Here is a 26,098-nt window from a genome sequence, read left to right as displayed (position 1 = left end):
AAGTCCTGTATCCCAGGAACAAAACCCTTTCCTTACTCATTTCTGTCTTGTAAAAATGGGTGAGATGGTGACCATCTAGTTGCCATCTTATTATTTCTAGTGTCAGGAAGCTTACCTTCCTAGGTTCCTCCACCTAGCCTGGTACCACTGGTGGGACAGATTGCAATCCACTGGTGAAATAATTCAGTGTATATAGCCTTACAGACAGCCTAACTTGTTCCAGATGTCAATTTCCTTTTTACCAGTGGTGTTCTCAATACTGCAGCTTAAAATATATGTACAGGTTTACCCAAAACAAGCACAACAATACTTAGAGTAACACTACTCATTATAGCCCACATTGGAAACAGCCCCAATGCCACCAGGGGTACACTGGATCAACAAACTGTTATATTTCTACAACAGAACACTGCACAGTAAAGAAAATGAATGAACTACAACTACGCTCAGCAGCATGCGTGGATTTCACAAAGTTGAGCTAAAGGAGCCAGACACAAAAGGAGACATACTGCATGACTCCTATAAAATATAAAACAGATGAGACCCCTCTATGCTATTAGAAGACAGGAGAGTGGTAGGGACTTCCCTGGTGGCCCAATGGCTAAGACTCTGTGCTTCCACTGTAGGGGGCATGGGTTCAATCCCTGGTGGGGGAACTAAGATCCTGCATGCTGTACAGCGCAGCCACAAACAAACAAACAAACAAAACAGAGGACATCATAGTGGTTACCCTCGGAGAGAATGGTCCTGGGACGAGGGATGAAGGGGCCTTGTGGGGTGCTGGCAAGGTTCTGTTTCATGATCACGATGCTGGTCACACAGTTGTATCCATCAAGCTGTGCACTAATGATCTGTTTTTGTATAACACTTCAATAAAAATTTCAAAAATATATGCATATTAAAAAAATTAGTTTTTGATCCCTGGGTCAAACCTGGGTCTCCTGCATTGCAGGCAGATTCTTTACTGTCTGAGGCCCCAGGGAAGTCCCAATACTTTAATGATGTTCAGTTAAACACAAAGGCAGAGTTTGACTGACAGGGTCCGCCAAGCAGAGGCTATCCAGCTGACAGAGACCAGCCTCACGAGAACTTGCCAGAACAGTAGCTATTCTAAGGCACTTCTCCTGAAGTCTCAGAACCTTACCTATATCTTCCTTGAGGTCAATTTCGGCTGTGGTTGGGTGGACGATGCCCTCCACTCTCATGGAGCCAATATGGCTGATGTCACTCTGGGTCAAGGACAGCTGCATTGGGAAGAGAAGATGGAGAGTTGGGAGAGATAAGTCCTATGGAAAACCTTCGCATCTGTGCATTCTTTCACTGACTGACAACAGAAATGGCTCTATGTGGAAAAACCATCTCAAATTTCCAGGTGTGTGGTTCTCAGTAGGCTCTTTTGAGCTCAGTGGATTTGATATTCACCCTGAGGTTAGCAGCACGCAACAAATCTGCCTCCTCTTCCAGGAACAGGAATGGGATCTCCCTTCCTTTTCTTCTCCCTATAGATTATGCCCTCATTTCTCATCTGGGTGGTCTTGGTGTTTGACGTGGTAGTTTCTGAGTAGCTCCTGCAAGAAGCTACTCAGTCCTCACCATTCTTTTCAGAGCAGCACAGACTTCTGGGCACAGGGACGCAAAGCCAACCACTTCTGCGGGAGAGAAGGTATGGGCTCCGGGATTCTGACCTGCCTGTATATGGCCACCTTGTCTTTTGGGGACCCTGGAGCCACACTTGTGAAATGCTGCCCTAGGGGCGTGAACTGAGTGGAATGGAAACCATTCTCCATCATCTCCCCACCTGAGCAAGAACTTCTTGCTCCCCTATTTAAGTGAGAGAAAGCGAATCATCTCGTAACTACAGACAGCCCCTAGAGCGGACGTAACTTCCACCTCTTTGCTCCGCTGCTTTCATCAGTGATAAGTTAGGAACCCGCCACTTTGATGCGCTTCTCAAAACATGCTCTTGCCAATGGCTTCAAAAGAGGTTCAACCATTGTCAGGCTGCAAACATTCGCTACCTGAGACATGATTAACTGACTCTTTCCACACGTGTCTTATTGCAGCCCCAGTTGACTTAGTAGATAAATTGTCTGTTATGCTTGTGGGAATGAATTATCTGCATGTTTGGCGGGGGCTGCTGTTGTGCTGCTGAAAACTGTTCAAATGTATAACCCAGTTTGTTTTCTTTCTACAGCCTAGAAAGGCAAGCAGACTGAATTATTGGCAAATAATTCACTTCTAACACCAGGGATATTCCGGGAACATATCTTTCTATTTTCTTTCTATGATAAATTACATCACATCATGTAAAGCAGGCCTCCCAAAGGCTGGTTGAGAAAGTTAGCTATGGATTTTTTTGGTGAGCACAAGAATAACTGGGACATGGGAAGCAGAAAAATACTGAGCAGAAAGATCCACTGGCTGACCAATGTCAGCATAAACAATTCTCAGCACTAAAGAGTTTGTTTATCCTCACAATGCAGACATTGCCACAGCTTTTTAGTTTAGAAATGAATATGAGACCAGAGTGAAAGTTGTATCAGGGAAGGAATGGATGAAGGTGGCATCATTGCTTGTAAACAGTAGGTTATAAAAATGCAGTAGTGCTTTATGACAGCACATTACAACTTTCTTTATTACCTTCTGCCCTAGAACAAGGCTCTTAGAAGACAGGATAGTGAATCCATCCCCTGGCCCGTCTTCAGAGGTGGAATTTGAAGTCCCTTCTTTATCGCTGTCCTTTGGTTTGGACTGTTGGTAGAAACCAGAAGGACAGATGAGAAATCATCCAGAAAAAGCCCAAAGTGGCTTTTAAGTCTTTCCCTTGGTAACCACCCTGTTGGATATAAAAGGAAGTGGTCAGGTGTTAGGTTCTACTGTTTTTGATGGAGGGAAGCAAGGGATACCAATATGGGGAAAAAAGGATACTACAAAAAATAAGGCGTATTTAAGGGATTCTTCGGAGAAGGCAATGGCACCCCACTCCAGTACTCTTGCCTGGAAAATCCCATGGACAGAGGAGCCTGGTAGGCTGCAGTCCATGGGGTCTCAGAGTCAGACATGACTGAGCGACTTCACTTTCACTTTTCACTTTCATGCACCGGAGAAGGAAATGGCACCCACTCCAGTGTTCTTGCCTGGAGAATCCTAGGGATGGCGGAGCCTGGTAGGCTGCCGTCTATGGGGTCGCACAGAGTCGGACACGACTGAAGCGACTTAGCAGTAGCAGCAGCAAGGGATTCTTGTGCACCCACAGTCCTTACTCAAACCTGGACACAGGTATGTTATTCTTGCTCTTTCAACACCTGCACGTTATGGAGGCTGGGGTCATTCACAGTACACTGTTCAATCTCCCTTCTCCCCAGGGCTCCCTGGGGCACAGCGGCCGAGAAACGAACTCTTTTGTCATCTTTTTAGTCATCACAGAGGTCCGAGGAATGAAAACTTGAAACCCCCAGAGCAGTGCTGTCCAACAGAACTTCCTTCCTTCATGGAAATGTTCTACCTCTGTGCTGCTCGGTACTGTCAAGCATGTGAAATGTGGCTGGAGCAACCAAGGAACTGAGTTTTTATTTCATTTTAATTAATTTAAATTCAAATTTAAATAGCCAAATGTCGCTAGTAGTTGCTGTACTGGGCAGCATATGAAAAATATGACTTCACAAATGGTATCTCTGAGTTATAGCTACTTAGCATATCAGGTTATCCAAACACCTGAAATGCCAGTGGCTGAACTCGGATGACTCTCTGTGGAAGGCTAGAGATGTGTCAGCTGCCATGGGGGAGGTGGGAAGTAGTGTTCCAGGCCAGCATCTCTCACTGAAGATTTTGGTGGGGGCAGTGGAAGGGGTCCGGAAACGTGAAAACCACCATGTTTGGGGGTTGGAAATCTCTAGTAGACCCTGCATGATTATCTGAGCTGGTCTCAAAGACTCTCTATTTATTTTTTTAAGATTTTTTGGAGGTAGCTAATTTTTAAATTCTTTATTGAATTTGTTACAGTATTGCTTCTGCTTTTATGTTTTGGTTTTTTGGCTTCCAGGCATGTGGGATCTTAGCTTCCCAGCCAGGGATGGGTTGAACCCACACCCCCCTGCAGTGGAAGATGAAGTCTTAACCACTGGGCTGCCAAGAAGTCCCCCCTGTTATTCTTTTTCACAGACATTCCTATCATTTCCTCCCCCCACCCACCCGTGGTACCAAGCTGAGGCAAGTACCCAGTCCTTTGGAGATGCTGGCCACATCCTCCTCTTTGGATGGTTCAACTTCCCTCCTGCTCTTTGAGTGTCCAGGGCTCACAGATACCACTAGGCTTACCTTTTTGGATGTCCGTGGTTTGGCAGCCTTCGATTTCTTTCCCCCCTTCTTTCCTGACGTGGCCTTCCTTCCTCTTTTCTCTGGGGGAGGGGAGAGGATAGTTTCTGACTTGCCTTTGGTCCCTCGCTTTTTGGCCAGCAGTTCAGGGTGGATTCTGGGCAGGACGCCTCCGCTGGCGATGGTCACTCCTTTTAGCAGCTGAAGAGAGACGATGTGTGAGCTCAGAAGCAAAGAGCACGTTGGTTCTGGATTTAAAATGATTCTAACTGTTGGCAAAGAAAGTGTTAAACCTGGTCTCTGCTTTCCAAAGAAACTGCATGATACATGATTTAACTGGTTTTCCCTGTCTCACGGGTAGGGCTTTTCTCTGTAGGTATCAAGGCAATCCACAATTTTGTATAGAAAACAAAACAAGCAAAGTGAAATGAAAGCGTAGACAGGGTGGAACCAGGGATGTTGCCCAGAGCTCGGAAATTCCAGACATAACAGAGGATAAAGAGCTTCAGACGTAGGAGCACAGCTTGACAAAGTGGGGTTCAAAGGTTAATGCAAGGGCTAGACTCAGTTAACAACCTTCCTCACTCCTTTGATCATGCATTCCATCAGTAAAATATGTTTGACCGTGCACCTCCCAATGGATATCTGTTTACTCTAACTAATCGACATGAACGACCACACTAATACATTTTGCACATTCTATAGCAGTGCTACTCCAAGTGTGGTCTGCAACCAGGGCCCGCCCACAAGCTATTAGTTACCCATCTGTGGCAAAAGCGCTACAGAAATCATGAGGAAGTGTCTAATAAGTTGATAGAGTTATTGTTTATCTATTCGATCTAGTAACAACAAAATTGTAGCTGGTAGTTTGTATATTTTTGTCTTTTAATTTTTCTAGTAATTACTTTTTATTTTATTTTTGGAAATTATCAGTTCATGTTGGATTGGAAATAGGAACTGATTCTTAGCCACAAACAGGTTGAAAAAATAAGACCAGAAAATAAATATAAATGAAAGTTCTTATACTATCCACATGCTACCTCACACATCTTCGGTGGGGGGATGAAGGTGGGAATTTACTTGATTTTGGAATCAGTTTTAAAGTATAAAGGGTTAGTTTTGATAATAGAAAGAAGGACACTTCTGCCCTCGTCAGAATAAATCATCAACAAAGTTTGGGTGAAGAACCTGTAAAGAGAAGAACACGTGTGTACTGCACCTCCCCTAGCAACACACAGAGCTTGCTTTTAAGGAGGAAGCGAAGCTCTGGCAAGATTCAAAATATATAATGGAGTCTATTCCAGAGACAATTTTATGTTGAATCTCAATCCTATACTATCTGAATGTTTCAGCGTAGATGTGACTGGGCACTATAGCAGGAAGGATTTCTAACCAGCTGGGTCCACAAGCAGTAATGTGTTTGGCAAATCCATTTGGTGGCTGGTGTCAGTGCTTCAGACGTACCTGGTTGAGCTCCTCGTCATTGGCAACAGCCAGCAGGATGTGTCTCGGGGCTATCCGGGCCTTCTTGTTGTCCCTTGCTGCATTCCCAGCCAATTCTAGAATTTCCGCTGAAATTTCAAGGGAGTGTTAATAGGCAATCATGGAATGGGGTCTGAGCTTTCCAAAGCTTTTCTTTGGAAATGGTCTTTGAGTTTGATCACTTTTACTCATTTGCGATTTTTATGTCTGGGACTGGAAAGAAATCCAGAAAACTGAAAAGTACTCGTCACAGACATGTAAGATATTTTAGAAAGGCCTGATATATGATCCTTTGGCAAAGTCTTCTAGCTGTCCCTGGACATTAATTCTCCCCCATCTTCCTTAGCAGTAGACCTCTGATTTTTTGCTGAGCCCATAATCACAGGAATGAAGACAGTATTCCAATCTCCCTTGTTGATAAATGTGGTCATGTGACAAAGATCTGGCCAATGAGAGGCAAGCAGTCGTGTTGCATGGTACTTCTGGGAAGTATGCGTCAATGAAAAGACAGTATTCTTCTTCCCTCTTTACTGGCAGACTGAGGACACGATGGCTGGAATTTGAGCAGCCACCTTTGTCCAAGAGTAAGAACTGTGGATTACAGAGCAACAAGATAGAAGGAACCAGAATCTCTTATGACTGTGGAGCCTCCTTGTCTTCTATAGACTTCTTTTGTATGAGAGAAAAAGAAACTCTCTTGTTTAAGCCACATTCAGCAGAAGTTAACCCTTATTAAAACATAACCCTAATATAAAACCCGAGTTTCTTTCACTGTGCAGCCATTTCTGAGGAGAGCTGAGACCGCTTTCAGAATCTCCTTCTTCTTCACTTGATGCCCCTGGTCCCTTACGTCCTAAAGGAAAGTGGATAGAAAGAACTGATTTATACTCAGGAGGTGAGGAACTACTTGACCTAAAAGGTGGACTCCTAACGGGAATACCTTTGAGACCTAGGAAGGGAGGTTTGTTGGGCCCCAGGGGTTTTTCACATATCCCTCAGGACCTAACCATGGCTCTGACTTTAGCAAACGTATCATTTGATAAATGTGAAAAAGTTTAAAGAAAAGAACATTCCTAAAAGTATTTCACATACTATCAAAATTTTGGAGTCAATAAATTTTTTTTTAATCCATAGAATTGGTTTATACTCTTGAATGCTTTCTCCTTCCACCTTTGTTTTATTATTATTTTTTTCTTTCTCAATTTTAGAAGAATGTTTTGCTAAATCAAATGTCTGCCTTCAAAAGTATGAATGAGCCTGTAAAAAAAATTCCTTCCCTAGAAAGAATTCCTTCCCTAGAGAAAGAGGCAAAGTGCCATGTGTTATATGTGGGGGTGGGGGGAATTGTATGTGCATGAATGTGTTGTATGTATGTATGTGTGCAGGTGTGTGTGTACGTGTGTGTGTTGAGGGGATTTGCTGGTACAATGGCATATATACTAAGCCCTAAAATTAACAGACAATTTTGCATGATTCAAATAAATCAACACATGCAGTTGCCATCATTCATAAAATCTATGGCAATAAAACAAAAACTTGGCATAAATACGCCATATTAACTAAGCAAATGTGATTAACAAAAAATCAGAATAAAATAAGCATTAGAGTTAAATATTTATATGGCATTTCCATAATGAAAGGCGCTAAATCACTGCAAATTCATTCTCACAACATCTTTTCTAGGTTATTAAGCAAGGAATATGGTGTTTACCAACAATTCATTTACATAGTCACGGCGTTTTCTGAATCAAAGATTGAGGCACCATGGTTTGAAAAATATGAGCAGGCTTGTTGGGAATGGAACACAAGAGCATTTGAAATGAATGCCATATTAGATATCCAATCTGGTTTGCTGCCTTCAGATTGTTGCCCAACTTTTCTTTCTTTTAAAAAGGGTACCCAATGGGGCTTCCCTGGTGGCTCAGTGGTAAAGAATCTTTCTGCCAATGCAGGAGACTCTAGTTCGAACCCTGGTCAGGGAAGATTCCACGTGCTGCAGAGCAACTAAGCCCATGCGCCACAACTCTTAAGCCTGGGCTCTAGAGCCCGAGAACCACAACTATTGAGCTCATGTGCTACAACCACTGAAGCTCGAGTGCCCTAGAGCCTGTGCTCCAGAACAAGAGAAGCCACCACAATGAGAAGCCTGTGCACTGCAAAGAAGAGTAGTTCCTGCTTGCCACAACTAGAGAAAAGCCCACTCGGAAGACTCAGCACAGCCAAAAAAATCAATCAATCAAATTATACAAAAGGGAACCCATCTAAAGAGGTGTCATTGTAAAGTCTTCACAATAGGCTTGTGTTATGATTCTAGGTTGAAATGTATAGCACCCCACTGAGTGCAATTAAAAGGACTTTCCTATACCTGCTGATCCTACGGGCCCCGAACCTGGGAGGAAGGAGCACTCCACTCACCCCTTTGTCCAGATGGGTGGAAATGCGCCTCTGAGTTTTAAGCTTCTGAACAGGTGAATTTTTAGCATCACGGACCATAACTGTCCTGCCTCTGTCACCAGCATTTAGAGGAAGCAGTTAAGGATCCTCTCCAGGGTTCATCAAATTAACCCTCAGTATGAGAGGCCAGGCTAATGGGAAGCTTGCAGCCTTCAGGAAGCCCCTGAAGGTCAGGTGATTTTCAGCTTGACAGACAGAAGCAAAGACTGGATTCTCAAAGGGAAAATCTGCCCTCATCGCACACGGCCACAGGAAGAGGCTAAAGGCAGCAATTTGTTAGAAGGCGCAGTGCAGGCCCACAGGTGAGGCTGGCCTGTGTACAGCTGGGCTCTTGGACTAACTCTTCCGAAATAATTTATAGGAAGGAAAAGCTTGATTGTGTGCTTGAGTGCAAAAGCAGAGGTAGAATTTTTTCTCTTTAAAGAGAAAAAAAAGAATACACAGCAGAAAATCTAGACCTAGAAGTTCTTTTCTCTGTTGGATGTTTAGCCTAAAAGTTCCTTGGGCCAGATTTCACCATTTAAATGTTTGAAATAATGTTAATCATTATTAATATCTTCAAATGTTGTTATGACAAATATATTCATGTCAACTATAAAAGTTTGCTACACTCCAGAGTGATTTTATTGATCTTGGGAACACAAGTATCCTTGCGTGAACTGGCAATCAATAGAAAAACTGAATTTATATGGCACACAATGTTTCACTGCAAATTTTGTGGGAAGATCATAATTTGTTAAGTGGTGGAGACTTCCACGGAAGTCTGGAAATTACTACAGCAAACTTCTCACTTCTTGCAAGTCACACTTCCAGTTGCAGTAACCATCTGGAATACAACTGAGTATCTGATAGTAAAAAGAATGATTTCTTAGCCAAAAAGGATGCAGGAAAGCTCATCATGCACATTATTCTTGGAGGAGCCCGTGTCCTCTCATTCTGGACACAATCTAAACCAACAATGGACAACTCAGCTCACAGGAGATGGGAAATACCACAGTACATCTGAGACAGAACACAGGATGGTCTCCTGCCCTCGCCTCTGCTTGTTTGTCCACCTGCCCACTAGGTGGCGGTGTCCCTGGGCCCGGTCTGGGTGCTCTGCTCTGCTCAGGCTGCGCAGTCTTCTGGTGAAACCTCATTCAGTCACAGCACCCGCTTCCATCCTCCTTCCCATGTCACCAGATCTGTACTTCCAGCCCTGCCATGATGTCACCTGGGTGTTCTGCAGGTAAATAAAACTCACCACATCCCCAAATCTAAAGCATCCCCAGAAACAGGCTCTTCCATCACCCCTGGGACTGGCAGTTCCATCCACGCACAGACCTGGAGTCATTCTCCATCCCTACCTCTCTTGACTTATCAGTCTTACACACCTTTTCTTCTCTTTTCCAAACTTATTGCCATTACCTGAGTTAAAGCTCTCTTCTCCTCCAGCCCAGATAATTGTCGTGGCTGCCTAAGTGGTTTTCCTGTCCCCGGTTTTGTCTTCCTCTAGACCCATGCCAAAAAGGCCAGCACTGGCTGATGGTATTTTGTGCAAATTAGAAAAAGATGCCCCTTCCTCAAGATGCTGGACTTCCCTGCTTTTGTTAGGACAAGATGCTTTACTGCCATCTGCTGGAAATGTTCATAATAATGTTACAGTTCTTTGAGGTCTATGATGTCAATGCTACTACCTTAAATGTATGTCTTTGTGCAGTGTACAACCACAGGTGTGATCCTGGCTGCCAAAGTGATCTTTTCAAAACCCAAATGTAAAACCTAAAAAATCAATAGATTAAAAAAAATGTTTGGTGTTAAATCGGTTCAGTCACTCAGTTGTGTCCCACTCTTTGGGACCCCATGGACTGCAGCACGCCAGGCTTTCCTGTCCATCACCAACTCCCGGAGCTTGTATAAACTCATGTCCATTGAGTCAGTGATGCCATCCAACCATTTCATCCTCTGTCGTCCCCTCCTGCTGCCTTCAGTGTTTTCCATTATCAGGATCTTTTCTAATGATCAGTAAGTATCAGTCCTTCCAACGAATATTCAGGACTGATTTCCTTTAGGATGGACTGGTTGGATCTCCTTGCAGTCCAAGGGACTCTCAAGAGTCTTCTCCAACACCACAGTTCAAAAGCAACAATTCTTTGGTGCTCAGCAATGGCACCCCACTCCAGTATTCTTGCCTGGAAAATCCCATGGACAGAGGAGCCTGGTAGGCTGCAGTCCATGGAGTCGCAAAGAGTCAGACACGACTGAGCGACTTCTTTCACTTTTCTCTTTCATGCATTGGAGAAGGAAATGGCAACCCACTCCAGTGTTCTTGCCTGGAGAATCCCAGAGATGGGGGAGCCTGGTAGGCTGCCGTCTATGGGGTCGAACCGAGTCAGACATGACAAGCGACTTAGCAGCAGCAGCAGCCTTCTTTATAGTCCAACTCACATCCATATATGACTACTGGAAAAACCATAGCTTTGACTAGATGGACCTTTGCTGGCAAAGTAATGTCTCTCCTTTTTAATAAGCTGTCTAGGTTGGTCATAGCTTTTCTTCCAAGGAGCAAGCATCTTTTAATTTCATGGCTGCAGTCACCATCTGCAGTGATTTTGGAGCCCAAGAAAATAAAGTCTCTCACTGTTTCCATTGTTTCCCCATCTATCTGCCATGAAGTGATGGGACCGGATGCCATGATCTTCGTTTTTTAAATGCTGAATTTTAAGCCAGCTGTTTCACTCTCCTCTTTCACTTTCATCAAGAGACTCTTTAGTCCTTCGCTTTCTGCCATAAGGGTGGTGTCATCTGTGTATCTGAGGTTATTGATATTTCTCCCAGCAATCTTGATTCCAGCTTGTGTTTCATCCAGCCCAGCATTTCACATGATGTACTCTGCATATAAGTTAAATAAGCAGGGTGACAATATACAGCTTTGATGTACTCCTTTCCCAATCTGGAACCAGTCCGTTGTTCCATGTCTGGTTCTAACTGTTGTTTCTTGACCTGCATACAAATTTCTCAGGAGGCAGGTAAGGTGGTCTAGTATTTCCATCTCTTGAAGAATTTTCCAGTTTGTTGTGATACACACAGTCAAAGGGTTTGGTGTAGTCAATAAAGATGTTTTTCTTGAATTCTCTTGCTTTTTCTATGATCCAATGGATGTTGGTAATTTGATCTCTGGTTCCTCTCCCTTTTCTAAATCCAGCTTGAACATCTGGAAGTTCTCGGTTCATGTACTGTTGAAGCCTGACTTGGAGAATTTTGAGCATCACTTTGCAAGCGTGTGAGATGAGTGCAATTGTGTGGTAGTTTGAACATTCCTTGGCATTGCCTTTCTTTTGGATTGGGTTGAAAACTGACCTTTCCCAGTCCTGTGGCCACTGCTGAGTTTTCCAAAGTTGCTGGCATATTGAGTTCAGCACTTTAACAGCATCATTGTTTAGGATTTGAAATAGCTCAACTGTGATTCCATCACCTCCACTAGCTTTGTTTGTAGTGATGTTTCCTAAGGCCCACTTGACTTTGCATTCCAGTACAGCTGGCTCTAGGTGAGTGATCACACCATCGTGGTTATCTGATCATTAAGATCATTTTTGTATAGTTCTTCCATGTATTCTTAATACCTTCTGCTTCTGTTAGGTCCATACCATTTTTGTCCTTTATGGAGCCCATCTTTGCATGAAATGTTCCCTTGGTATCTCTAATTTTCTTGAAGAGATCTCTAGTCTTTCCCATTCTATTGTTATCCTCTATTTCTTTGCATTGATCACTGAGGAAGGCTTTCTTATCTCTCCTGCTATGAATTAAATTTACCCATTGGTGTTAAATGGATAGACCCAATTGTCTGGAAATGATGTGTAAATGATAGGTTTCTCGGTTACATAAAGATTTCATGAAGCGCTCTCAAATTCAACCTTGTTTTTTTTATTTTGTCCATGCTGAGTGGCATGTGGGATCTTAGTTCTCCAACCAGGGATTGAACCCATGCTCTCTGCAGTGGAAGCATGAAGTCGTAACTACTGAACTGCCAGGGAAGTTACTCAACCCTGTTTTAAGCCTATTTGTCCAGTCAATTAAAAATACCTTACAGAACATTTTCTCACCATAAAATGATTATAAATTTCTCATTCTCAATATCTTAGATTTACATGATAACTATTGCTGATGGATATAAAATTCTTTTCCAGAATTTGGGCTTGCCTTTTCAGTCCATTTCCCTCACTACCATCAGAGATGTAAACCAGGCCAGCATTTACAGATTGATAAACTGAACTATGAATGTGATGTCCATTCTCGGAGGCTGGTGGATGTTTCTAGATGAGCAGTCCAACATGTACTTGGCTGCCGGAGTGTGCAACCTCCCCCAGAGGTTTGGACCAGAAATGGCATATGGCTCTAAAGTCATGATGTGTGAACCTGGGGTTGGCCAGGGAGCCAGTCCAGAGAAATCGGGCAAGGCCAACTACTATTTCTCCCCAAGCGCCTGAAAATTTGTGCAACCTTTTTTTTTGGCTAAGTAGCACCCACTCTTTTGTTTTTTTCCATTTGGTATAGATTTTATTTTTATCTGTTAAGTATTTAAATTTTTAATAGATTTTATTAAATTGGGGGATCTGCTCCAGGAAAAATTAAAATGGACTTTAAAATATGGATAATTTCTTGGTACAGTTTTACTTAATAGAAAGGATGGTTCATGAATTTCAAAGACTTGTGAAATATGACTTTGCATGCTATTTTTTAAAAATTTATTTATTTTTAATTGGAGGATAATTGCTTTACAATGTTATGTTAGTTTTTGCCGTACATCAACATGAATCAGTCATGGGTATACATGTCCCTTCCCTCTTGAACCTCCCTCCCTCCCACCCCACCCCCCTCATCCCATCCATCTAGGTTGTCCCAGAGCACCAGGCTGAGTTCCCTGCGCTAACAGCAACTTCCCATTAACTATCTATTTTACACATGGTAATGTATATATACCAGTGCTACTCTCTCAGTTCATCCCACCCTCTCTTTCCCTGGCTGTGTCCAAAGTCTGTTCTCTAAGCCTGTGTCTCTATTCCTGCTCTGCAAATAGGTTCATCAGCACCTTTTTCTAGATTCCATATATATGTGTTAATATACAATATTTGTTTTTCTCTTTCTAACTTACTTCACTCTGTATAACAGGCTCTGGGTTCATCTGCCTCACTAGAACTGACTCAAATTTGTTCCTTTTTATGGCCAAGTAATATTCCATTATATATATATATGTACAACAACTTCTATATCCATTCATCTGTCTATGGACATCTAGGTTGCTTCCATGTCCTGGCTATTGTAAACAGTACTGCAATGAACACTGGGGTACATGTGTTTTTCAATTATAGTTTTTCCAGGGTATATGCCCAGTAGTGGGATTGCTGGGTCATATGGTAGTTTTATTACTAGTTTTTAAAGTATCTTCATACTGTTCTTCATAGTGGATGTATCAGTTTGCATTCCCACCAATTTGCTGCTGCTGGTGCTGCTAAGTCGCTTCAGTTGTGTCCAACTCTGTGCGACCCCATAGACGGCAGCCCGCCAGGCTCCCCCGTCCCTGGGATTCTCCAGGCAAGAACAGTGGAGTGGGTTGCCATTTCCTTCTCCAATGCGTGAAAGTGAAAAGTGAAAGTGAAGTCGCTCAGTTGTATCCGACTCTTCGCGACCCCATGGACCACAGCCTACCAGGCTCCTCCGTCCATGGGATTTTCCAGGCAAGAGTACTAGAGTGGGGTGCCATTGCCTTCTCCGTCCCACCAATTTACACGCTATTTTAAAAACCCTTTTCTTTAAAAAAAATTTTTATTGAAGTATAGTTGATTTACAATGTTGTGTTAATTACTGCTGTACAGCAAAGTGACTCAGTTATACATACATATATGTACCTTCTTTTTTGTGTGTGTGTGTTCATTTACTTTAATAACACTACATTTACCATGTTATCACCATGGAATGTAAATTCAAGTTAGACAAGAGAATTTCCCCAGTACAGCAAAGCATTCTGTGACACTCAAAATTTTGTATAATGTCTGACCAAACCAGCTTGCTCATCAATCACTTCCATTATAGGCATTTTATTTAGTTGATGATTCTTTTGGAGAAAATAAACATACTGCACACATTTAAAAAGTGTTTTTCATTTACCTTTGCATTAGCACTTAAAATACACATTTGTTCCAAAATAACAGTTAAAATTATTCTAATATAATAGCAGCAAAATATAATTCTGCAATTACAGAAGAGCTAAAAGGGATCTACAATTTAAGTTATTCTCATGCTTACAACTATGATTCTAAAATAAATACTATTCCAAAGTGGCTCTGTTACCAGCTTTTTAGGTTTGGTTTAAAGACACACACAGACTTGCAGGGAGGTTTATAACGTTGTATTCCATGCACTGTTCTGAAAGGGTTCCTCAAGAGCCAACCAGCCCTTAAAACAGAACTCAGTCCACAAGGCAGTCAGAAAGTTAAATTAACTGGGGTAAATAGGATTCCTACATTACATCAAAAGCATATGATATTCTGCAGCAACTGGGAACATTTTCAGGATTGGCATGTTGTCTTCTTTAGAACTAATTTCAATAGAAGAGTTTAAGAAGGTGGACAGGTACCACTATCAAGTGTATTTAAAAGCGACATGTTTCTTTTGTGCTGATCTGACTCCCCTGAATGACCTAGCTAGTGAACTAGTCACCAGTAACCTGGTCACCACGCAAATCAAGCCTGCAAGAAAGGAAGCCAATTTTCAAATTACCATGTTCTTGTCTGACCCAAACAATTTATTTTCAATATGAACATATGAGCTCAATATGAGATGTCTAACTAAAGCAAGCACCACCAACAAGACCGATACGGCATCTCCTCTTCTAGGGTTTAGCTTTGCCCAGAATTCTTGATACAGGGAATAGCCCATACCAAGAGTCACTGCTCCCACAACAAAGCCTTGGGCTGCCACACGCAGGTTATCAGGTGAACAGACATTTTAGTATTTCCCCTGCTTTTCAATCTATATAATCCATATGCAACAATTGCTGCAAAACCTGCCATTCCAATGGGGACAAACGGTGCCTCTCTAGCTTTTAGGGTAAGTTTAGATCCCTGATCTTCATCAAATGAAGAAAGAGAAACATCTGTGTTGCTTGACATAGTGACTGAAGAATCTTCAGACAACTACAAGACGCTTCAGGTTCCTACTGGCTTCTTGTCCATTCTTTTTCATATTCTTTTCCATTATGGGTATTGAAGGGCCCCAGTATGCCACCTCCTGCCTTCAATGCCTTCCCCTGGCATGAGTGTGCAAAATGTGCACGTTCTCATGTGGCCCTCTCTTCACTCTCGTTTCTCCGCAATCTGACAATTAACCCATCTGAATCTATCCAGCTCCTACTAATTACTCATCACGGCTGCCCATCAGAATCTTTTGGGGAAATAAAAAAAAAATTCTGATGCCCAGGATTATCCCAGAATCTTTGGGAGTAAGATCCAGGCATCAGGATTTTAAATCAATCAATTTGTTAAAAAACCAGGATTGAGAACCTGATTTAGGTCTTTACGGCCCTTGCTTGATATTAGGCAGCCTCCCCCTGCTTCCCAAAGCTCCTCTAGCTTCCCTGCCCACAGGCATGCCATCTTATTGTGTTGTCTTTTGTTTTTGTTTTTTAGCTGCACCAGGTTTTAATTGTAGTATGTGGGATCTTTAGTTGAGGCATGTGGGATCTAGTTCCCTGACTAGGAATTGGACTCGAGCCCTCTGCATTGGGAGTGTAGAGTCTTAACCACTGGACCACAAGAGAAGTCCTTTTTTTGTTGTGTTTAATGTTCGTTGGTCCTGCTAGAATGTAAACCCAGGACCACATCTGTTTGTCTTCCTTTGTATTTTCAAGGCCTGATCCAAAGGAGAAACTCAGTCAATATTGTCATGAATGTTGAAGGTCATTTCAAGGGTGATGGGAGACTTTCACACTTTCAACTCCATTGCCTCAGTTCAGTTCAGTTCAGTCGCTCAGTCGTGTCCGACTCTTTGCGACCCCATGAATCGCAGCACGCCAGGCCTCCCTGTCCATCACCAACTCCCGGAGTTCACCCAGACTCACGTCCATCAAGTCAGTGATGCCATCCAACCATTTCATCCTCTGTCGTCCCCTTCTCCTCCTGCCCCCAATCCCTCCCAGAATCAGAGTCTTTTCCAATGAGTCAACTCTTTGCATGAGGTGGCCAAAGTACTGGAGTTTCAGCTTTAGCATCATTCCTTCCAAAGAAATCCCAGGGCCGATCACCTTCAGAATCAACTGGTTGGATCTCCTTGCAGTCCAAGGGACTCTCAAGATTCTTCTCCAACACCACAGTTCAAAAGCATCAATTCTTCGGCGCTCAGCCTTCTTTACAGTCCAACTATCACAGACCACAGGAAAAACCATAGCCTTGACTAGACGAACATTTGTTGGCAAAGTACTGTCTCTGCTTTTGAATATGCTATCTAGGTTGGTCATAACTTTCCTTCCAAGGAGTAAGCGTCTTTTAATTTCATGGCTGCAGTCACCATCAGCCGTGATTTTGGAGCCCAAAAAAATAAAGTCTGACACTGTTTCCCCATCTATTTCCCATGAAGTGATGGGACCGGATGCCATGATCTTCGTTTTCTGAATGTTGAGCTTTAAGCCAGCTTTTTCACTCTCCACTTTCACTTTCATCAAAAGGCTTTTTAGTTCCTCTTCACTTTCTGCCATAAGGGTGGTGTCATCTGCATATCTGAGGTTATTGATATTTCTCCCAGCAATCTTGATTCCAGCTTGTGCTTCTTCCAGCCCAGCGTTTCTCATGATGTACTCTGCATATAAGTTAAATAAGCAGGGTGACAATACACAGCCTTGACGTACTCCTTTTCCTATTTGGAGCCAGTCTGTTGTTCCATGTCCAGTTCTAACTGTTGCTTCCTGACCTGCATACAAATTTCTCAAGAGGCAGATCAGGTGGTCTGGTATTCCCATCCTTGCTGCTGCTAAGTCACTTCAGTGGTGTCTGACTCTGTGTGACCCCATAGATGGCAGCCCACCAGGCTTCCCCGTCCCTGGGATTCTCCAGGCAAGAACACTGGAGTGGGTTGCCATTTCCTTCTCCAATGCATGAAAGTGAAAAGTGAAAGTGAAGTCGCTCAGTCGTGTCCAACTCTAGCGACCCCACGGACTGCAGCCTACCAGGCTTTTCCGTCCATGGGATCTTCCAGGCAAAAGTACTGGAGTGGGGTGCCATTGCCTTCTCCAATTCCCATCCCTAAACAAAGTCAATTCATGCCCCTCTCCCAAACAAAACAAAGCAACAGCTAACAGAATCCTCCTTTTACTTATTCACCAATGGCCTGCAGTAATGATTCATTCCTTTGGCTTAAACTCCTTGTCTCATTAAAATGCAATACAACTCCCAAATAAACCACCTTTATGGAATTAGTCATTACACTTTACCCTAAATGATTTCATCAGCTCTTCATAGAAGAGAAAGGAGAAGGATAAGCATTTATTGAGTGCATCCTATGCACCAGACATTTTACATACATTGTGGCTCATTAATAGAGTTAAATGAGCTTAGCTCTGAAAATACCCAAAGATCAGAGAGGTTAAGGAATTAGTCCAAGGTAACGGAGCCGGTAAATTGAGAAACCAGATTTAAACTGATATCTAAACCCCTGCTCTCAACAACAGCCTGAGTTTGGAGAGGAGGAAAAAGCACAGAAGGAAGGGATGGAAAGGACACAGAGAAGCCAGAAGACCCGCTTCATCTTCTGCATTTGACCCAGGACAGCCGGAGGCTGGCCCTGGGAAGGAGTGTTATTGGAAACACCATCCTTCCGGGTGCTCCTCCTCCTGTCTCTCACATTTCATGTCCAATCTGTCAGCAGATCCTGTGATTCTGCCTTCAAAATCCCTCAGTACTCTGATCCCTCCACAGAAGCTTCACCGGCTGCCCCCTAGCCTCGCATCTCTAGCCTGGATCTCTGCAAGTAACTAACTTCCTTCCATTTTCCCTGCTTCGGCCTTGTATCCCTCTGCCTGCAAGGTCAGATAGCTCCACCTCTGCTCAAACCCTTCATGACAAGTTCTTCTTCCCCAACCAGCCACTGTCCCTTGGGCCTCCTTTACATTTCAAGCCCCTCCCTCAGCCCCAGCCTTCCGTCCCCACTGCTGCTTCTCAGATGCCCAGCACCTGCTTCTCTCTGCCCCGAGGGCCCACCCCACATGCCCCTTCCTGGCCTCCTTCAGGTGCCAGCCCCCTCAGTGGGCCTCCCTTCAGCTCCCAGCTTCCTGGAACAGCCTCACTCCTTTCCTGCTTTATTCATCCCGGAGCACGAATCACCATCTGATAGAGCACACACACTTCACTCATTTGTTGACTCATTTGTTGACTCATTTCTCTCTCCAGAATGCACTCTGCTCCAAGGCAGGGACTCCCGTCTGCCTTGGTCTTTGATGTATCCTCAGCATCTAGAACCACACCTGGCATATAGTAGGTGCTCAATAAATGTCTGTTGAGTGAATGAAGGACTATGAGAAAATGGGTGATGTTCTACTTTGAGAGACACCATCAGTCTTCACAGATGTGCTGTCTCAAAGTCCAGAGTGTGACATTCAGGCTATAATATGCATTGCTATGGGGTCTCGTGGAAGTAAGCCAAAATAAATGAAAAATCACATAAACAGCCCAATGCTATTACCAGGAAGAAGTCTAAGGACTTACTGTGTGCACTGACAGGTAGAGGCTTGGTCAATATTTGTTGAATGAGTGGAGAGGAAAACATAAGGTTTCTCATCAAACACATGTGAACCAAAGAAGAGAGTCTCTGGTGGTTAAAAAGGCCAAATTTTGTTTTATTACGCACAGTTTAGGCTTTGGCTAAGTGGAGGCACAGGAAGTACTAATTATTTTGATTATACAAACATTGTAATGGGCAGTGTATTGAAGTAGAAAATGCATGGCTTGGGATTGAAGAACCTCAGGGAACCCTGGCTCCTGCTTGGAGGATATGGCATCTCTGGGTTACTCAGGATCTTCTTGCATCAGTGGGTGATACAGACCTGATAGGTTGTTTTAAAACTTCTGTCACCACTTTCAAAGTCCCTCCTCTCCCTCCAAGTCAGGAGATTTTTTCCTATCAAATTCTTGGGTCCCACTCCAGTCCCAGTGAATCAGACCCTGGGGGGTTGCAGGCTGTGCAGCCAGGAACCTGCATTTTAAACAAACATTCATGCTGCTGAAAGACTGGCTAAAATCTCACTCCTCTGAGTGGTCCCTGGACCACATCAGCATCATTGTAGCGTGTTAGAAATGCAGTGTCTCAGGCCTCACCCCTGACCTTGTCCACAAGATTCCCAGAGCGACCCCCACTTTGAAAAGCACTGCTGTATCACGCTTGATTGATTTGCCTTTCAGATCCCTCCTGCCCTTCTCTCCAACCTCCTAAAGGATCCTCCCAAAAAACTTCTAGCTCAGGAATCAGCGTTTCATTTCATGAGAAGATAAAGACTCAAGATGCCAAGGTCTGCCTGATGGAAGCTTCAGGGGGAGGAGGTTTCCACGGGTGGATCACAGCAAACCTCCTGCCAGTAAGTGTTGCTTGGTGAGCGAAGGGGGACCAAGAGGGCAGAACAGGACTGAGTAGATAAAGAGAAGGAAGAGGCCGCTCTTGAAGGAGAAGCAGGAGGGAAAGAGGGACCTGGTGCAGAAGCGGGGTCATGTTGCCGCTGCAGGGAGCTTGGCTTCCCAGGTAGACAGTTTGGGGAGGTTTGTTCTGTTACCCCATGGACTTAACCAGGATTTAACCCTGGTATCTGGAGAATTTGTTAAAATGACCTCTCAAGGAACTAATCACATTTCTTCATATGTATTTTTATACTTATATATTTTATATATGTATATATGCTTTGATACTGTAAAGTTTGGTTTCTGTTTAAGACATAAGAGAACCACAACTAAAAAGCTAAATATAAAGTCGTCAAATAGATAGAGACCACACACAACAAAAATGTCATCTTTCAGTAAAAAAAAAAAAAAAAATTTTTAGCAACCAACATGGGAAACTATTTCCAATATATCTGTAGACAGAGGACCACCTCTGTAATGGAGAGTAAAATTAAAATACTGTTGGCTTTATAGAACCAACTGAAGATGCTTTCAGTGCCGGAGTCAACATTACTTATGGACATTGAGTCCCTTATTTATGGACATTGAGTTCAGTACAGCAGGAGTACTGAAGTGAGGACCCTGAAGTAAAAGTGAAAAACTCTCCTGCAAAATGAATAGCAAGCCCCTATCTTCCCTGTAGTTTGTCTTCTGCGGGAGCCTAGAAATTTAGGTATTACATTTGTATACAGCAAGACACACCTCTCTTGGGGTGGTCTAGGAAAGTCCCTTTGTTTCTCTTCCCTTCATGTTGATCCTCTGTCCTCTTCCCTAAAGCCTGCAGGAGTCAGTTTTAGTCAATCAGGCAACCCGAAACCCCAATACCCCCCACAGCGACCCTGAGACAGCCACAGGGCGAATCAAGGCTCCCCTGCCCAGCCTGGGTGGAGGGGTGGGGGGGGCGAGGGTTACCTGGGAGGGGTTACCTGACCTTCGTGTTCACATTACCTGCCAGGTACTCGATGACGGCGGCCATGTAGACAGGAGCACCCACGCTGATCCGGTACTTGAACGTCCCTTTCTTCAGGTACCGCATCAGCCTGCCCACCGGGAAGATGACCCCGGCCCTGGCTGAACGCGACAGCTTGGACATTTTCTTCTTCCCGCTCCGGCCCGACATCTTGCCTTAGTTTCCTTCACAGCTTGCTTTACACGGTGGCCTCCGGGCACTGACTCAATGCTGGAAAGGAAAGATGGCAGGGTGAGGAAGGGCGACTGGCCGATGGCTTGAGAACTGTGGTGCAGCCCCAGGGCACCTGCGACCCACCTAATAGCCCCGGGGAGGTAGCTGAGACCTGGCTGCCACTGCAGGGAGCTGCAGATGGGGAGCTGGGTGTCGGCACGCCCACCCACAAACAACTCCCCATCCCACCCAGCCAGCCCAGCCTCCGTAGGAGAGGCCACAGAAACTCAGGAGAGGGATACCCGGTGGTCAGTCTCCAAGGAAATCCACTTCATGATCTCCAGAACCTATGAATTGGCTACTCAAGCATGTATCTGAGGATACTTTTTAAGTTGACCTGGCTTTATACTCAGAAATGTCTTTTCATAAGTAGGCTTCCCTGGTGGTTCAGATGGTAAAGAATCTGCCTGCAGTGTAGGAGACACGTGTTCTGCCCCTGGGTCGGGAAGATCCCCTGGAGAAGGAAATGGCAACCCACTCCAGTATTCTTGCCTGGAGAATCCCATGGATGGAGGAGCCTAGCGGGTTACAGTCCATGGGGTTGCAAAGAGGTGGACACGACCGAGCAACTATCACTCACTCGTGTGGCCAAAGACACTTTGGAGATGTGATTAAGTGGGAGAGGTGATCCTGGATTATCTGGGTGGGTCTAATGTAATTGCAAGGGTCTTTCTAAGAAGGGAGGGAGATGAGAGGAGCAACAGGCTGACAGCAGGAAATGGATTCTCCCCTCAGAGCATCCCAAAGGAACCAGCCCTGCTGACATCTTCATTTTAGCCCACTGGAAATGATTTTGGGACTCCCCTGGTGGTCCACTGGATAAGAATCCGCCTGTCAATGCAGGGGCTACAGGTTTGCTCCCTGGTCTGGGAAGATCCCACATGCAGAGGAGCAACTAAGCCCATGCGCCACAACTACTGAGCCCATGAGCCTAGAACTAGCGCTTCGAAACCTGAGAGGCCACCGCAATGAGAAGCCCACTCACTCAAACTACAGAGTAGCCCCTGCTCACGGCAACTGGAGAAAGCCCATGTGCAACAATGAAGCCCCAGCATAGCCAAAGAAATAGTAAAATTAAGTTTAAGAAAGAAAATGATTTTAGACTTCTGACTTCTAGAACTGTAAGAGAATAAATTTGTATTGTTCAAAGCCACTAAATTTGGGGGATAACTTGTTACAACAGCAACAAGCAAACCAATATGGTTCCTCTTTGCCCTGATTTGCTTCTGCCTCTTGTTAATAAATAGTACAAAGTTAATATGGCTATGCCTATCGTAATGGTTAGCTTTGACCCACAACTCAGAGCTGATGTGCCCCTTTTGGACGGAAACACTTCTCTAAATTCTCTAGTAATGTAGCATCCTTGCAAACAGAAATATGCCAGAAGAGGCAGTTTTATTGAATATGCTAATGCAGAGTAACAAGCAAATGAAAAACCACAGTGCAACTCAGACTCTTGCTCTTTGGAATGGGGAACCCAGGGTGATTTGGGGGAGGAACTTCAGAATCAGCACAAAGAGGTGACTTCAGTACAATGCATGGAGAGATATGTATATGATTCATTGTCATTTCAGGAAGCTATCTTTAGTGCAAAGATGAAAAATAATTATATACTTCTGAAGAAGCCTTTGTAAGGCTAAAACTAATTCAGAGAATTGTAATAGAGCTTAACCTGTTGGTGGAGAGAGTATGATAACCAAAAAAAAGGAATATAGGCTAGAATAAGTAAAAGCAAATTACAAACAAGAAGGACCAAAGAAAAGGAAACAAAAGTTTTCTAGGAAAAATGTTAGTGAATCAAACCTCTCTCGCCCAAGGGCAACATTATTTTCAGTGGCCGTTTTCTTTGGGGATGGAAAATGAGAAGGTCAAAAATAAAACTGGTTCTACCTGTTGAGGCAACACAAATTTTGGCTCGGTCGGCTAGCCAACAGCCAAGATGTTAATGAAAGTAAAAAAAAAAAAATGACAGAAGAAAGTGCTAGATAGCTCTCAGAACCTTCCTGCCACCGCGTTCGGACCTCGCTGCTTCAGCCTCCGGGTCCCGTTCCATCTTTCCACCCTGCGACTAGCCGCAGAGAAAAACTAATTCCATATTATTTTTTTGCCCCATACACACTTTGAGGCGAGCAAAAAGATTAGAATAAATTTTAACAATGAGGGAAATCGTGCACATCCAGGCGGGTCAGTGTGGCAATCAGATCGGTGCCAAGTTCTGGGAGGTGATCAGTGATGAACATGGCATCGACCCCACCAGCACCTATCATGGGGACAGCGACCTACAACTGGACCGCATCTCCGTGTACTACAATGAAGCCACAGGTGGCAAATATGTCCCTCGTGCTATCTTGGTGGATCTAGAACCCGGAACCATGGACTCTGTTCGCTCAGGTCCTTTTGGTCAGACCTTCAGACCAGACAACTTTGTTTTTGGTCAGTCCGGTGCAGGCAACAACTGGGCCAAGGGCCACTATACAGAGGGAGCCGAGCTGGTTGACTCAGTCCTGGATGTGGTTCGGAAGGAGGCCGAGAGCTGTGACTGCTTGCAGGGCTTCCAGCTGACCCACTCGCTGGGTGGGGGCACTGGCTCCGGAATGGGCACCTTGCTCATCAGCAAGATCCGTGAAGAGTATCCTGACCGCATCATGAACACCTTCAGCGTGGTGCCCTCACCCAAAGTTTCCGACACTGTGGTTGAGCCCTACAACGCCACCCTCTCCATCCATCAGCCGGTGGAGAACACTGATGAAACCTACTGCATTGACAATGAGGCCCTTTACGACATATGTTTCCGCACCCTCAAGCTGACCAGGCCAACCTACGGAGACCTGAACCACCTCGTCTCGGCCACCATGAGTGGAGTCATCACTTGCCTCCGCTTCCCTGGCCAGCTCAACGCTGACCTCCGCAAGCTGGCCGTCAACATGGTGCCCTTCCCACGCCTCCACTTCTTCATGCCTGGCTTTGCCCCTCTAACCAGCCGTGGCAGCCAGCAGTATCGGGCCCTCACTGTCCCTGAGCTCACCCAGCAGGTCTTCGATGCCAAGAACATGATGGCTGCCTGTGACCCCCGCCATGGCCAGTACCTCACCGTGGCTGCTGTGTTCCGTGGGTGGATGTCCATGAAGGAGGTAGATGAGCAGATGCTCAACGTGCAGAATAAGAACAGCAGCTACTTCGTGGAATGGATCCCCAACAATGTCAAGACAGCTGTTTGCGACATCCCACCCCGTGGTCTGAAGATGGCAGTCACCTTCATTGGCAACAGCACGGCCATCCAGGAGCTGTTCAAGCGCATCTCAGAGCAGTTCACGGCCATGTTCCGCCGGAAGGCTTTCCTCCACGGTACACAGGTGAGGGCATGGACGAGATGGAGTTCACTGAGGCTGAGAGCAACATGAACGACCTCGTCTCCGAGTACCAGCAGTACCAGGATGCCACCACAGAAGAGGAAGAGGATTTCGGTGGGGAGGCCGAAGAGGAGGCCTAAGGCCAAGTCCCTATCACCTTAGGCTTCTCAATCCCCTCAGCCTTCTTCCTCAACGACCCCTTTCCTCTCCCTCAGAATTTGCATTTTCTGCATCTATCTTGTTTTTCTTTTTTGGGGGGGATTCTAGAACAGTGCCTGGCACATAATAGGCGCTCAATAAATATTTGTTGTTTGTTGAATGTCTCTTCTCTCTTTCCACTCTTGGGGAGCCTAGATTTTCTGCATTCTGGGTAACCCTGTCATTTTCCTTCTGGTGCCCACTCCTCCCATCTGTCCAGTTAACATTTCCCTCTCTGTTTTCGAGATAGCTCTCCAAGAGGCTGGGTTTCCTCAAATCTCATTTAGAACCGTGTGCTGAAAACCTGGATTGGTGACTGCCATCCTACGCCAGTGTGCTGGCCCAGGGGAAGGAAACTGAGCAAGTAGAAGTCCCTACCAGAAAGGGTTGGGTTTGGAGAGGGGCATCCAGGGTACTGAAGTCCCAGGTGCCAGGTATCTCCCTGCTCCTCTCAGCTTGTGCAGAGGTGTTGACAGTATTATCTTCATTTTCAATCTCCTTCCAAGCTCTGTCCTGAGCTATTACCTTTGCAAGTTTCTGGCCCCTGCCCTATCAAGTGGGAATCCCTTCCTCTTCCACTTTATCTCCTTCATAATAACGTTGAATTCCCTCCTTTCTCCTGTTTGAGAAAGGGGGTCAAGAGAAGCAAGAGATAGCCTTGGTCTCTAAGTCTCCAGAAAGCCCTCCCCACCCCATCTTTTCTTATCAAAAAAAAATAAATAAATATCAGCCCCTTCTGTACCTACATGGAAAGGTATGTGCTGCCACCTAAACGTCATTCCCCAGACAGGGGACAGAACACCTTCCATCTTTTGGCAAACATCTCATCTCTCCTGCTACTGCTTCCCCACTTCCTGATTTTGTCCTATTCTACACTTCAGATTTCTATTGTGTTGAACTTGCTGCTTTTTTTCATATTGAAAAGATGACATTGCCCCAAGAGCCAAAAATAAATGGGAACCGAAAAGAAAAAAAAAAAAAAGAAAGTGCTAGATAAATAAACCCATGACTAATATGAAAGATACAGAACTGGGATTTATTTAATCCAGATGGAAGACTGAACATGGAGTTCAATTTTCTAAAGTATCTGATTACTCTGTATGACTGAGGATTTTTATATAAAAACTATGGAGTTAGCAACAAACCCCATTCTCAGCACCCTCTTATCTCAGAGGTAAATGATGTACATTAGAGGCATCTTTACTACATACTTTACATACATTCTTTTTGTATGTTCTTATGTACTTACTGCACTCCTATTTTATGTCATTTTGCCACCGAGAGATGTAGGTATTCATCAAAGTTAAGTACGAGAAAGATGAGCAAATAGCCTAAGAACTTTACCTCTTTCCCAGTAAGGCACAAGGATAAGACAGCATGAATGTTTTTAGAACTTCCACCTTTCTGTGCGTTTGCTGCAAACTCTCACAAATCCACTTAGAGCT

General features: G+C 44.4%; 1 protein-coding gene and 2 pseudogenes across 2 annotated transcripts in view; 1 reads left to right on the top strand and 2 right to left on the bottom strand.

Annotated features, from left to right (window-relative positions):
• The window catches only part of LOC129619696 (core histone macro-H2A.2), a 56,711-nt gene that overhangs the window by 11,117 nt on the left and 19,496 nt on the right, over window positions 1–26,098 (bottom strand). Inside the window, exons 1-6 of one of the 2 annotated variants that reach the window (XM_055534962.1) lie at window positions 21,348–21,952; window positions 20,871–21,102; window positions 5,779–5,885; window positions 4,318–4,515; window positions 2,641–2,751; window positions 1,145–1,244 (exon numbers count right to left, since the gene is read on the bottom strand). In XM_055534962.1, coding sequence (XP_055390937.1) covers window positions 1,145–1,244; window positions 2,641–2,751; window positions 4,318–4,515; window positions 5,779–5,885; window positions 20,871–21,042 — 688 coding nt within the window. In that variant the 5' untranslated portion in view covers window positions 21,043–21,102; window positions 21,348–21,952. Of the gene's footprint in view, window positions 1–1,144; window positions 1,245–2,640; window positions 2,752–4,317; window positions 4,516–5,778; window positions 5,886–20,870; window positions 21,103–21,347; window positions 21,953–26,098 lie in introns of those variants that run through there. The other variant, XM_055534969.1, reaches the window with a different exon arrangement.
• Window positions 14,998–15,398, bottom strand: LOC129641229 (HIG1 domain family member 1A, mitochondrial-like; annotated as a pseudogene).
• On the top strand, window positions 21,952–24,774 carry LOC129619675 (tubulin beta chain-like; annotated as a pseudogene).

Source organism: Bubalus kerabau, chromosome 1 (genome assembly GCF_029407905.1).
Source record: "Bubalus kerabau isolate K-KA32 ecotype Philippines breed swamp buffalo chromosome 1, PCC_UOA_SB_1v2, whole genome shotgun sequence".
NCBI classification, from domain to species: domain Eukaryota; kingdom Metazoa; phylum Chordata; class Mammalia; order Artiodactyla; family Bovidae; genus Bubalus; species Bubalus kerabau.
This window is presented reverse-complemented; position numbering and strand designations above follow the sequence as displayed.